This window comes from Sparus aurata, chromosome 8 (genome assembly GCF_900880675.1).
Source record: "Sparus aurata chromosome 8, fSpaAur1.1, whole genome shotgun sequence".
NCBI lineage: Eukaryota > Metazoa > Chordata > Actinopteri > Spariformes > Sparidae > Sparus > Sparus aurata.
The window spans coordinates 32,287,308-32,302,329 of record NC_044194.1 but is presented as its reverse complement, the minus strand read 5'-3'; the positions used below and the strand labels follow the sequence as shown (position 1 = coordinate 32,302,329).

At 41.3% G+C, this 15,022-nt stretch overlaps 1 protein-coding gene and 2 long non-coding RNA genes across 7 annotated transcripts in view; 2 read left to right on the top strand and 1 right to left on the bottom strand.

Annotated features, from left to right (window-relative positions):
* The first annotated feature begins 693 nt into the window (after positions 1-693).
* Positions 694-2,991, top strand: LOC115586355 (uncharacterized). Its single transcript, XR_003984867.1, has 3 exons — positions 694-1,104; positions 1,759-1,894; positions 2,589-2,991. It is a non-coding gene; the product is annotated as an uncharacterized LOC115586355 (long non-coding RNA).
* LOC115586353 (uncharacterized) lies at positions 2,193-4,731 on the bottom strand. Its single transcript, XR_003984861.1, has 3 exons — positions 4,159-4,731; positions 3,089-3,239; positions 2,193-2,908 (listed from the first exon to the last, which is right to left on the bottom strand). It is a non-coding gene; the product is annotated as an uncharacterized LOC115586353 (long non-coding RNA).
* A 4,590-nt stretch (positions 4,732-9,321) lies between these two features.
* LOC115586349 (synaptic vesicle glycoprotein 2B-like) overlaps positions 9,322-15,022 on the top strand; it is a 104,031-nt gene continuing 98,330 nt past the window's right edge. For 3 of the 5 annotated variants that reach the window (XM_030425315.1, XM_030425312.1, XM_030425313.1), the window contains exon 1: positions 9,323-9,490. In XM_030425315.1, coding sequence (XP_030281175.1) covers positions 9,477-9,490 — 14 coding nt within the window. In that variant the 5' untranslated portion in view covers positions 9,323-9,476. Of the gene's footprint in view, positions 9,491-11,323; positions 11,347-15,022 lie in introns of all 5 variants that reach the window. The other 2 variants (XM_030425314.1, XR_003984860.1) reach the window with 2 other exon arrangements.

The following is a 15,022-nucleotide window of genomic DNA, read 5'->3' as shown; positions in this document are numbered from 1 at the left end:
AGATGGAAAAAGCCAAACCTTCATTTTCACCACCTTCACATGGAGGAACCAGGCCTTCCACTAACCAGGCTGAATCAGCTCATCAAAGACGCGAGAGTGGTTTATGGTAAATGGCCTTGCATTTCTATAGCACCTTGTCCAGTGATCTTTCAAAGTGCCTGTCACATTCATCCATTCACACACCCATTCATATATGGCAGTGGCTGCCATGCAAGGGACCAAACTGCCCATCAGGAACATTTTGGGGTTTAGTATCTTGCTCATGGATACTTTGACTTCCGCTCTACCGCCTGAGCTACAGCTGCCACACCCTATCTCATATTCCTCTGGTTTAATTACCAATAACAAAGACAACCCAAGATTTTTGTTTAACACCATAAATCAGTTTCTAGATCCTGCTCCCTCTGGATTGCCAGCTACATCAAGCTCCTGTGAAAATTTTTTTATGTTTTTGTTAGCAAGATCAATGGTCTCAGAGCATTTTGACTCAAACCAAGTACCTGCTCAGTTGACCTTTCTAAATTCACCCCAATTTTCATGCAAAATCTTTTGAACATAGTTTCTCAGGTGTGTCCCTCGTCTCCCCCCGCTGATAAAATCCCTGCTAAATTTCTTAAAGAGGTCCTACCATTAATTTCACCCTGGCTTCTCACTTTTATCAACCAATCCGGCTGCATACGTGATTGTTTAAAGGAGTCATATTATACCCTATTTCTACAAGTTAATCTAGTTCCCTGGTGTCCTAATGAAATGTCTGTGACATGCTTTGGTCAAAATACCATAAGGATGAAGCACAATAGCAGTTCATAACTGTTCAATAACCCTGCCAAAACAGCCCTGTTCAGAACAGTCGGTTTTGAGTGCCTGTCTCTTTAAATGCAAATGAGACACAGGTAATCCACCCACTTCTTCCGGGAGGTGTGACGACGCCGGCACGCTCATGCTACCATGACAACAACTGAGCGTGAACCCTGGGAGAAACATGGCTGCAGGAGGAAACTTTGCTGTCCAACCTTAAATGTTTGAACCAGAGTCAGACCCTGAACAAGAAGGAGCTAGCGAATAAGTTGCTCAATGTAGACTGCAACAAGACGTTTCTGAATGGTGAGTTATGATCTTTATTTTACTTTTTTCTTAAAAATGTGTATGTTTGTACGTCGGTAAATACGGTCGCTGACTAAATACGGTCGACCGCTGACCGCTCTATGTGTAACTCACTGCTTATAAAAATCTAGATGTGTTGAGTAAACATAAGTAGCATGCTATTCCCGTTACACGAGTAAATTTCACAAGTCCGCAATGTTTTTTCGGCAGCTACGAGTGGGAATGTAGCACTTTTATTCTCAGCTACGCCATAATAATGTTAACTGTTACGTCATTATTTTGTCCGACATCTAACTCACAGCCATACACTTTTCACGTGTGTGCGGGCTGGGGCGACTGTCTGCCAGCTCCGTATCCCCCATAGTAATGTCTGTTTATCCGTTTGTACTGCGTTTCAACATAATGCACTAATTCCAATTAATAACGTTACATCGTTGCACATGCTGACCAGTCGTTATTGCTAAAAACATATTCAAATAAAAAAAACCGTTAAACTGATATGTTCCCTTTTTCCCCTCTGGTTTAGGTGTGTACCTATGTTTAGATGCATAACAATGCATACAGCGCCTGAGAATGTCTGCTTGTTGAATGAAAATGTAACTATTCAGTCATATTATCAGTCATCAAACGTCACTTAACCTTTCACATTTACAGGTTATAAGAAGACTAAATCAGCTTCAAAACTCACCTTCCTGCATGGCAGACCACCCTGGCCTCGTACCAGTGTGCATTCTAACTTCAGAATGCACTAAATATCTACAGAGCCTTTACGTCTGAGGGGAATAGAACAGTAAGTGTTTTTTTTTTTTTGCATACTGTAAAATATCAAATAATAGCCGGGCGTTTATTTGTTTGTTCCAACCACTTAACAGACCAGGCCTTTGTTTTGGACAGGCGTTTAATTGAGACCCGGCTATTATTTGGTAATATACGGTATAAATTCTGTTATTGTAATAAAAATATGAGTAATGAAATAAATTCAATTTTCCACTTTGTTACATTGCTTATTTTTCTTTTTGAAAGGCAGTTTGACAATTGTTAAAATGTTACATATCAAACACTAGGAAAGATACATTTCTGCAAAAAAATCAATTTGCAAGAACACAGTTTATTAGCAACATCTACACCTAGGTCTATGACAATCTTGCTGCTCATAAATGGTGGAAATACAAATTAGATATTGTGCAGGAATTTATGTTTTGTACTTTTGGATACTCATCCCACTCCTACGAACCTGTCTCTTGATGATCATAATTCTTATGTCTACATGTCAAACACTGAAAGTACAGAAAACAGCTTATATAATTTTATAAATACAAGTACAGCAAACAACACACAACTATTCAAAAAGTTACTGAATGTACAAGTAGTTTTTATTGCCTGTTGTTAAACAGTAGGTAATATAAATATTTACAAAAAAATAAGGTAAATCAAAAACTATGTCTAAATATAAATGTATAACTAAATATATCCACTCTGTTCAGCCGTTACAGATACTTGGCATATAGGAGCTTTATGAGCTGGTGTTGGGGCTTTCTGGGCTGAAGAGTTTGTGGCACTGCCCAGCTGTGTGGTGCTGCGTATACGGATGGAGTTCCCCGGCACTCGAGGCATCTACTTGGGGTTCAGACCGGCCCTTGACTGAACCTTGTCACATAGTGGTCCATCACCTCCTTCTTGTCCAGCGTTTCTAACTGCGCAGAGAGCACCTCAGGAATGGAGATCTTCAAAACCTCATCTGCGTATGAACCAGGGTCCTGAAAAACCTTCTCAAACACCAGGTCCAAGATGTCATCCACCTAATCTGCAATTAGAAAAAGTGAAATATTGTGCGTACTTTATCGTGTTTTATCGTATATTTATTAAAAACAAAACTAGAAAAAGCCATAGACACTGGTTAATTATATTTTATTTATTTTACAAGTATTTTTTAATGTCTGTTTCATTTTTCTGTGTGATTTCAATAAAAAGGTTTAAAACTTACGAAAGGTTTGTTGCTCCTTCACTGGCTTTGCTGTGTATTCTCCTCCTTTCTTCCACTTTGGAAATGAAGCCTGAACAGTGGCTCACCAGCTGAGGTTGTTGCCTGTGGACGGTCTGTATTTTCATTGAAGTGCAGGGCTGCCAGGTATAGTCTTGGGAGGAAAAATAATACAATGCTAAATAAGAATGCGAGCACATTGTACACATTGCAAAAAATATTCAGAAAATGGTGATTTATTTTCAAATAAATAGCTGTATTTAGAAAAATGCAGGACTCAAATTTCCTCTGATGATGATTAAAAAATCAATTTGATGAGGAAGAATCTGGCAAATCACAATCCGAGCAAACCCATGCACATCCCTCATTTCACATTAGATTTTAGTAAGTGAGCAAAAACGTACACATTTGCGAAGCAACTTTTGTGTGTCCGTGTCTGCATATAACTAACGTTAATCGTAGCACAGCAGGCAGGGAACCCCTGTATCCGACTCCAAAACTAAGTAGTGATTGCTTTACTGCAGATAAAGTTTTGGTACTCTCAGATCGGGTCTCTCATGCCAGCAGCTAACACTACACACGTAGTTACATGAATACTAACACAAAGGAAGTCTTTAGCCTCCTTTAGTACAACATGATAATAAATTAACGCAGCCCACCGTCCGTGAACAACTGAGACCATTTCATACCGTCTGCTCGGCCGTGAGCATGTGGAGGAGACGGTCTCCCATGCGTATTCACGTCGGAGAAGTTGTTCGCGGACGGTGAGCTAGCTAGCTAGCTGCTCGGCCTTGAACATGCTAGCCAGCTAGCTAGCTAGCATGTTCACGGCCGAGCAGTTGTTCACCGGCCGATTAGAAGCGATCATATATGAATATCCTAATTCATTTTCTCAATTCAGTGCCATGTTTTAAAAGACTGCTTATTAACATTACAGTGAATCATATGACCAGTAAGCCCAACGTTGCAACTTAACGTTAGTTCAGCCTCATATCTACATCAACGGTTAGCGTTAGCTCATGTGCTAAACGGCCAAAGTAACACAAACGAAACTGTTTTTTTTAAATACTTACACGGACAGTGGGTATGGATCCATCTTCTAGGAACAATCTCGTTGCCAGTCCAGCTTTATACTGACCCTGGTTGCTGAAACAGTCCGGCGTGAAGTGACTGGCACAGACAAAAACACTTTTGCTCACTGAAGCTGGGACGTTTCCCTGAAAAATAAAATTTAGCCACTTCGCTCTGATATCCTCTTTGGTAGGGAAGCGATGACGGGAAACATGAGTATCCATGCATCTCATGACATAGCAGGAGTGCTTGGCTTTCGGGTTGTACATGGTAGCGGTCAGGCTGTCGCGTACGAGTGAGGCGAGAAAATGGCGGATCATCGTTCAGGTAGCCGGCGTAATGTGGGAGGAGATATCCAGCATGAGGGTGGGAGTATTCAAATCACCCGCTCTGTTACGTAACAGCGCGGGTGAAATCCAACTGGCTCCTTTAGAGACACATTTTCTGACTGCGTCCGTTTACAAAACATTGACTTAGTGGTCAAAAATCATTCTTAAGGGGTGGGGAGGCACTCCAGATATGCAAATACACACACTAAAGCAACGAAAAAGTGAGTTTTGCATAATATGTCTCCTTTAAGACAGCCAGTTTCAAAAAACAACCACTCCCTACACTGAAAAAAGTGAAACTACTGTGTCATTCCTTTAAAGTGTATTTTTAAATTGGGCTAATGAAAAATTATGGGTTCATTTTTAAACCTGATGTTTTCAGTTTGCTTCAAAGCAAATGTCACTACCTGTGGATAAATTAAAAAAACACTTCCACTCAAATGGTATCTTCACTTCAAACCAAACGTTTTCCTGTCACGTGACCATGTGACGTCACGTCAGACCGCTCTTTTCGACGTTGAAGTCCGCTATTGTTGTTTCCTTGCATCAAGTGCAAGAGTGGCAGGGTTCTCCCCAGACAGTGGAATAACGGCGCTGCGGCTATACTGCTAGCTCAGCGCCACTATACTCATTTTCAATGTTAGCTGCGTTATAGCGGGTGTTTGTGGGCTGCCGCGGTCTTCTCGTCTGACGCCACAAAACCAAGCTACTGACGAGACAGTGCCGTTTTATGAACCACTGGAGCCCATGAGGAGCGATCTCCTTGTATCACCTCTGTGAGAAACGCCAGCCAACCTCGTAACCCTCGTGTAAATTTAGGGAGTTGCAAATTCTGTTTTTGTCCTGTCTTGCCTCAGACTACCAGCCCTGAGCCCGTATCAAGTCTGCCTGCCAGCGACGCCGATCCCGAGCCTGGAGCCAGAACACTACCATCTCTTACTGACGCCCCAGAAACGCCAGCCTCACCAACCTCCATCAGATCTGTGCATAATTCTCAATAAATCACCTTGTATTCTACCTTAACCTGTGTCTGCATCTGAGTCCCTGGTCCCCGGACCTGACAGTGTCATGCCATGTGACCCTGAACATCATGCATCAGCGCTGACTCCTCACTCAGTCTCCTAGATAGGTTGTAGAATAAAACTGAGGCAAGGAGGAAAATAACTGACTAAAGAAAATATATTGATTATGGTATAATTAAAAAAATACTTTGTACTGAATCAGAAATTTAACTTGAGAAAAATGTTAAAAAATTGCGTGTAACAGAATTACAGCAATTCAATTAGTTTAATCCAAAGTAAAATTTATAATTGGATGTAATGCAGAGTCCTGCACGGGTCTTATTTTGCGAATCGCACCCGCCCGTACCCGTCATACTTAAAACCGCATCCGACCCGTTTCCCGACAGTAGCACAAATTACATTCCGCACCCGAGCCGACCCGCTATAAATTGATACCGACGCCCGACCCGCACCCGAAGCAAAATTAGACTGACGCAATTTTTAAAAATGAAAGTAAGCCAGCGTGGGGTAGGGGAGTTCTGGGAGGGCGCAAGCACGCATGAATGAGCTCATATGAAATATACCGTATTGACCCGCATATAGGACGACCCTGATTATAAGACGACCCCTCTTTTCAAGACTTCAGAAAAAGACTCTGATAACCAAAATTCGTTTCTCAATAACAAAGTCACATACCCTCCTGTCAGTCTCTTGGAAGCGGCCGCTTAGAGGACCACGATAAGCTTTTCTCTTACTGTTAGCGTTTTCAGACGATCTTTTTGGACCCGCCATCTTCGGACGTTACACTCCATAACTCCATATTTCTTGGCTGGCTGACAGTTGTTTGGCGCCTCCGCTGCTCCATTATCTTAAAATCAGCATCATAGCTCCGCCTCAGATGTCTGTTAACTTGCCACACTTTTGATCCACTTTGCTTCGTAAAATCACTGCGTCTCTCCATTTTTCATCTCCTGTCACTTCTTCTCCGCTGTGATTGACAGATAACCCAGCCACAGTGTCAGTGACCTCTCTACAATAAGCTGGCGCCCTCTGCTGTTGTGGTCGTGTAGCGACCCAGACAACTATCAGCATATGTCAACGGTTAGACCCCGATTATAAGACGACCCCACTTTTTCCACATAATTTTCATCCAAAAAAACCTCGTCCTATATTCGAGTCAATACGGTACATGCTTATCATTTTGAAGTGCAGGCATATTTTTGTAGATGTGTCGCTAATGATTTATTTATTTTTTTTTTTTGCACCTGACGCCATGAAAATGACAATCGCAAAACCCGACCCGCGCTCTCTAGGCGTCCGACCCGATCCGCACCCGTGTCCGACACAGGACATTATTTTTCACCCGTTTCATCCAAATTGTGCGGGTCCGTGCAGGACTCTGATGTAATGGTAAATATTAGGTTTTCCCAAATTAAAAGAATAAGTTGCAAAAAAGCAAAAACAAATAGTTTATGGTCTTTGTAATGAATAATGTTTTTACTTTGAATGACAGCAAATTTTTTGCTTTGTCTTAAAATACAAAATTTATTTACATTAAATCAAAATTTACGTTTTCAACCCAATCATAAATTCAATTAGTGAAAAACTAATAAATTTAGGTGTAACAAATTAAATTTTTTTAAGTTGATCCAAAGTATCACTTTTTTCAGTGCAGATACCAATGTTACTGACTGATTTCTAAGCTTTATTTCTAAAATTCTTGAAAAAGCTGTTGCTCCTCCGGCTGGTTGAAGGTCACAATATCTTTGATACATTTAAATTCAGTTTCCGCCAAAAACATAGCACCGAGATGTAACAAAGTAACAAATAATTTTGTGATTCATGCAGATAAAGGTGAATTCTCAATTTCAGTTTTATTAGACTTATCCGCTGCCTATGGCCATACCATCTTAAATAACAGATTGGTGAACTGGGTTGGCCTCTCTTGTAGCAAGAGATAAAATATTTCACCTCATATTCAAACACTTCAATGTTCACATTAACCACTAAAGTACCTTCTCCTCCGATCCCATGCTATGCGGTGTCACTTCAAGGGTCAACATTGGGTCCAATACTGTTTTTCCTATATATGCTACCTCTAGGTGAGCTGCTAAACTCTGCCTTTGATACATCTTACCATTGCTACGTACACGATACAGCTCCATTTTTTATTGAAACCAAAAAAAACATAACAATCTTACCACCATTCATGGCTGTCTAGCTTCTATTGCAAACTTGATGTCTCAAAATCTCCTCCACCTCAGTTCTGCTAAATCTGAGGTCCTTGTGATCAGTCCTGATAATTTTAGTAAGGAGGTCAGACACTTTATCCTGCCCCTCACCAGCAATATCAAGACCAGAAAGAATTGGTATACTATTCAACAATTCAACTTCAAATCTCACATTACTACTACTTCTACTACACACCTTAATGTTACGCACACCTCATTCAGCCTGTCACAGTTTAGTTCATTACATCTCCACTGTTGTCGTTTAACTTGTAGTTGCTAGTGCTGACTACAGTATATTCAAATAAAAAAAAGTCATGGGCCCAAGTGGTTCACAAGGTACAAGCTACATTTTAAAATAAAAAAAAAACTAAATGATGTTTGAGTCCTTTCAGTCCTTCAACGCCATTTTTGGAAAATTTGGTGTTGGTGATGAATTGAGGAGTTGGAACAGAAAACACTCTGGCTGGGTGGGTGTTGTCGTTTGAGTTTCCTTGGGGTTCCGTGCAGACATCTCACTTCACCAATGTCACTGATGCTCTGTAGATGGTACCAGTGATGTTCTGGTGGTTTTAATCACCGATTATGGAGCCTTCCTGTCCTGGGCCGTGATGAATGTGTTTTTGATGTTTCCAGTTCTATTGCTTCTCTGTGGGAGTTGACTAGAATCTGGCTCTGGAATTTAGCCTTCCAAAGCCACTGCAGGAAGTAGAACCTTTTCTATGCTTTTTTAAAACCAGAATGGTTATGTGTGATTAAAATTCCAAGGAACCTAAAACTGTTCACCTGCTACACCTCAACTCCACTGATGTAGATGTCTATGTCTATGTGTCCTTTTTTCTAAATCAACAATCAGCTCCTTGGTTTTGCTGATGTTGAGCAGTCAATCACATAGCCTGCTATACATTTCTTAAAGTTCAGAAAACACGCCTTGTTTAGTTATTAGGCTGGCATCTATGAGTGAGAACAACTACAAGAAGCTGATATTATGATTACGCAGTTATGGATGTTTATGGATGTATAAATGGATGTAGTGTGACATCTATCTGCTAGAGCAGGACAGGACAGATCAACAACCAATCCTCCATGTTATGTCTTTAACTCCATGTTTCTGGTGCTGCTAACACAGCAAAAGGGTGTATGAGCTCTGTCTTTCCTCTCTTCTCTTTTCCTCCCCCATTAGTTCATGATGATGCTAAAATGGATAAAGATAGCACTGCTGAGGTAATTGAAAGAAAGAAAGAAAGAAAGAAAGAAATGTGGTGAAAGTTGAATAGTACATTGGTTATTTTACAGTATCTGAGTAACGCTGCAGGACTTTTCCAGAAAAGAAAAAGCATCTCATCTGGCATCTCTGCTCTCTAAGTCAACACATCTGTCACTCCCCTGCTTCACCTCCTCATCAATCCATCCCTCCCTCCCCACCTCCTTTCATCCATCTATCCCCCTCCCACTTGCCACCCATATGTCTCTACCAATCCTCCTCCACCTCCACCTCCAACCCTTTCTCTTCCCACCAGTCAGCCAAATGGCATGTTCTTGCACGTACTGCGGAATAGAGATGGACTGTACCATTGTGCGCATGATGGGTGGGTGGCATTAGGGAGGAGTGCTGCAGAGAGGGAGGGATGAAGAGGGAGAGGGAATGAGAGGCTGGCACTATCCTTTCCTGTTCTAATTCCTCAGTCCTGTCTCTTTGTGCTGATGCTCTTCATGTACGGTATACAAAAACTTCAGACTGCGATTGACTTCAAACTTCAGCATGACCCTCCTTTGGTAAGGATTTTGGATTTTTATCTGCTTTTTGAGTTGCTTGTGTTATACTTAATTCGGTTAAGATTGCAAAAGCTGTGATGTGCTCTGAATGCATTGGACACATTCAGTCAAAATGTACTTTGGGATTTGATTTATCATAAGATTGTGGAGAACAATCAGTTACTCACAGTTACTATGGAGCTTATCTTTTGTTCTATGGCTTAAATAAGTTAACATATCGCATACAGTTATACCATGTATAATGTATATATTAAGTATTGTTTAATAGTTCAAGACTGAGTCGACTAAATAATCTGTTGTTTGTAGAGCAAGCATCTCAGAACATTTGCTCCAATTGTAGATCACCGCTGTATCTACACAGATTGTATAGAGAAAATCACTTGAGTTGTTAAAGACTACAGTCCCTCACAATGTATAAGATAAATGATGCCATGAACCTATTTCTAACAAGGAGGGAGCATGAAAGCTCCTATATAGCAGGGATTGCTTGCCAACAGCATAATGTAATCCATGCACACAAGCAAACATACACAGACTTCACATTGGCTTTTTCTTGCGATACTTCCACTCCATTTAATACTCATGAGAATTTTTACAATGAGTTAAGGATTATTGTTTGTTGCTATTGATTCTTCTGCTGCATAACATGGAGTTTAGCCTACATCAAAAAATTAAGAGTTTGCAGTGGCCAAATTAAATGTTTGCAATCTATGTCTTCGCAAAAACGTAGACTGGGTTAAATCACAATGTTCTGTAACTAATGTAACAGACATAACTTATGTTATGATATAGAATTTCTTTGTAGAAATGTCAATATAGTACGTAGCCTATGACAGGTACAGATGTGATCATATCAGTGGTTTACAGACACATTAGCTAACTCCACTTTATTGTGGTGAATTGGCTGTTGGCAAAAGAACAAGCTTTACTTTGGTCTTTGGGTCTTTATTGTTGTCCCTTCTAAGCAGTAGTGCAGCCTCTTGTGTAGTCATCAAAGGCTACATCTGTCAGTGATATAGACACAACCCAAGAACCCTTGGAGAAAGTGTTGATTATTCTGATATGTAAAAGGAAAATATTCAAAATGTTGCAGAGATTTTCTCATCTTCCAAAGCAACCCCATATTGGTCTGTAAGGTTTGCAATGTTCGTCAGCAATTGGTTAACCATTTTGGTCAAGAATGGAATATCTTCACGTCCTCTAGATGAACTGGCACAAATTCTGCCACAAACAGTCATGAACCCCACATGATGTGTATCCCAGTAACTTTGGCAATCCTCTGACTTCTCCTTTTGTGCCACCAGTAGGTTGATATTGCTGGTTGAGCTTGAAATATGTTGACATCTGTTAAATGGATAAACTTTACTTTCATGTTCCGCTCAGTTTCAAATGTGCCTCTGAAAACCTGTTTGGACGGCCATGTTTATCGAACACTTCACCCTACTCCTGTATCCCAACAAAAATTGGGACACCTTGAATATGCATGTCTGCATTTTCTTTGGTGAAAGTAATATATCGTTCTATTTAACGCAGTACAAACCTTTATATATTTCTATATGAAATAGAGAATTGTGGTCAACATAGAAAGAACACTGGCATGAGCTTTTTAAATCAGCCGATCGCTCAGATTTGATGAAGCTGCTGTACCAGAGCGCAGCTTGCTTCTTCTCCAATTTGAAACAGCAGACAGCACTGTACCTAAGGTGTGTGTGTATGTGTGTGTGTGTGTGTGTGTGTGTGTGTGTGTGTGTGTAAGGTCTCTTCCTGTGCTAGATAGGAATGTGATGAATTATTAATCTTTTCTAAATGACTGGGATGTTGCATTCTCTCTAGATTCCTCTCCTCGCATCTAGCAGGTCTGTTTTTATCTTTCTGCTTACACAGTTTATCATATCAGTTTCATACCAAAATCAGTATCATTGTGAAAACAGACTGCCTGCCAAATAAGAGGTGTAGCTTTTCTGTTAAAGTATAATGACCTTTTCCACTCCCTTTAAGAGAGGGCCATCTCTGCCATCTGTCAGTTCACGAGCAGACTTTGCATGTGTAATGCAATTTTGTTCCATCCTCCACGCAGCTTCATAGTCAACCGGGCTGTGCCGGGCTGATATCTTGGACTTGCTCAGATTATGTTTTTATTTTAGATAGTTTTCTTTGATTTTTTTGTGTACCATTTTTTTGTGTAACAAGACATGAGTAGAATTTCTAGTTAATGCTGATGAAGTAAAGTGAAACAAGATCCTGAGTCAGCACAGGCTGTTTTATTTTTAAAATTGACAGGATACTTTTTGTCATTCATGTGTCTGACCTTCTGCTTGGCTCAATCAAGCTCCCAGGAATTGGTTCTGAAGCCAATTTTCGTAGTGGTCAAACCGTGTAACTACAGTGTCAAGTGATGCAGCCCAAACATACTTTTTCCCATAAGCTAACATGGTGAAAGAAGCGGCTGTAAAATGGTGGACACATTTTTTTTAGCATCACAGACCCTGCAAAATGACTTGTTTCACTGTGATAATTTTTAATCTCTTTTACAAAGGACTGAAACAAAATTCTGCCAATCATTACAACCTTTGGCGTATAAAATGGCCATCAGTCTACATCAGTCTCTGTGTGTGTGTGTGTGTGTGTGTGTGTGTGTGTGTGTGTGTATGTCACAGATCACTTCTTAAATAATATATAACCACTCTGAACCTCAGCAGCAGAAGTATAGGCAGGACTCGTCAACACAATTCCTATGATAGAATTCATCTATGGAGGCTGGAGCCATGTGTTGGCTGTAGTGCCTCTAGCTGTTGCCTCCGACAGCATGCTCATGTCAGCGAGAGAGGCACAGTCGCAGCGTGATACATGAAAATGTACCAAGCAAAGAAGATCTTGAGTTAAATGAGCTAAAGATCATCACACCACCACTGCACCATCACTGACATGGACTGAACCTGTCGAAGAATTGCTCCGAAGTGTTGCATTATTTTGTTATAGAGCAATAATGTCCTCCTGACTTAATATAGCCATCCATTCTGAATAAAGTATCTTGGTCATTTTAGGAAACAGTTCAAGTGTACTTGAGAATACAGGTGACTTTGAAAATACAAATCCTTGATAAAATATTTTAAACTTAAGGTTACCCTAGGTTTTTTTGGGACTTCAACCAGAGGTGTTCTGTCTGGGGGTGTGCATGTACTTTGCTTGCTCTCTGGAGACATCCCAGTAAAGAAGCTTGATATGTGAAGTCTGCCATGACATCCTTTCTGCTATCTTACAGCTTTGGTCGAACACTTCATTGATTTAACAGCAATGAACATGGCCAAGAGATGTTTTATCATCTACTGTACAATACATCACGATATCTGTCGAACTGATAATGAAAAATATCAATAAAAACATAAAAAGCAGGACCTAACCCCCACCCAGTCATTCAAACCATGTCAGACTTTTGGAGACTCTGGGAACCACAAGTAGCATGCAGGATGCACTTTAAGGGCTCTATCTTAACGATCTGAAACGCAAGTATCAAACGCAAAACGCAAGTAGCTTTGTGGGCGGATCTCAGGCGCTGTTGCTATTATGCCGGCGGGATAAATGACTCTTGCGCCCTACGCAAATCTAAAATGGGTTGATCTGAAGTAGCTACATTACTCATAGGTATGGTTTGGGCGTAACGTGCAATAAACCAATCAGAGCGTCATCTCACTTTCCCTTTAATAGCAGGCGCGCTTGTTCCATGGCGGATTGCTATTATAATGGCGAATCTGCCAGGCGCACGCCAGGAGCGGTTCACAGCCGTGGAGACCGACGTTCTCGTAAGGGCCCTAAAAGACCGAGAAGTGGCGTTGAATGGGGATGGGAGAAACCCATCCAAATTAGCTTTGGTTAAACGGGCGTGGGAGGAAATTGCCACAATTGTTTCTACGGCTGGCATACCCAGGACATCGCACCGGGCCTCGGGAGCAGTGCGCACGGGCCGAGCAGTGCGCAACGGCCAGCTGAGGAGGGAGCAGCGCAAACACCAAGGTGCAGAGGATCCAGACCCACTACACGCCGTGGCAGCATTGTCAGACCGGACCGCACTGTCCGGGATGCGGCAAGGTATTAATGCCCGTCTTGACCGGGTGGCGATGTTGCTGCGGCCTCTCAGGCGCATCGCCTCAAGTCTCCAAACGCACCACCTGCTCCTGTTGTGCCCCTTCCCCCTCCTCCCCCAACTCCATCTCCAGCCACCCGCTCCACTAGGAGCACATCGCACATTGCCACTTCCGGACCCTCACGGCTATGGCGGGCGCGTCGCATATCAGAGGGAAAAAGAATTAGTTCTTCTGTTTAAATCTTTTCAACTTTTTTTTTGTATGGTTTTCAAAAATGGGAACTGCTTCCCTGTAGATGAGAGAAGCAAAGTGTATGCACGTTGAGCACACGCTACATTATGGCCAAGCATGCGCCCTTAAAATAGCATCTGAATAAGCGCCACTAACTTTAGACTAGGTTTTTCCTGGTCTGTTGCGGAATTGTTTTCTGAAACAGCAAAATAGCACCAGTGAACGTTTGCGCCGGAACACGCCTCCTCTTTCTGCTGAACCGCCCCCGGGAGCGCAAATTCATTCCCTAATTTAAGGACGTGCGTCTGCGAAGGGAAAATTCCAATGTGCGTCGAATGTAAAATAGGAATTATACAAGCGCCAGTGTACAAAGTCAATTACGCTTAGCGCAAGATAGAGCCCTAAATGTGTGATGGTCACTACTCTCTGTGATGCAGAAAGCAACAAAATTAGTATGTGATGACACAAGCGGCAACATAGGCTATACCATTCACACACACACACACACACACACACACACACAGCAACAAGAAATGATACAATAGACTTACCACCGCCGTCCACTTATCCAACTTGTGTAACTATTAGGACTACAACTAGCATGATCCCACACTACCACTTACTTGAGACAATTGCGGGACACGTCTTGTGTCCAATGCACTCACCCATTCATAGATTTTGAATTTAAAAACAAACGTAAAAAACGTAGAAAATACTTTTCAAGCTGAAAATTTTATTCAAAACTGAATATTTTTATATCTACAAAAGACAAAGGATCATTGAAAATAGACTCAGGTCGCACAGTCTGTTTAGTCTTGATATCATTATTGGCAGAATCAAGGAACAGTTAAGGTCTAACAAAGTGAGACAGTTGTTTGGCATTCCTAATATGCAGACAATTTCAGTGTTCAGATTGTATCACTTCACCTCCGATTTCAAGGTCAAAGTTGAGGATGGTGTGATGGACAAAAGGATCAATGCACTAGCTACAAATAATCTCAGAGTTGAATCAGACCTCTGTGGTGTGGGCAAAAAGGATTTGAAGATGAAGACTCCTTGGGCTGACCACACTGTAAAAAAAAAACAACAAAAAAACCCCTGTTAATTTTACAGTAAAAACTGGCAGCTGTGCTTGCCAGAATTTTACCGTTATAAATACGGTAAAACTTTGTCTACTATTATGGTAATAAGATATTAGTGCCACTGATTTTATGGGTAA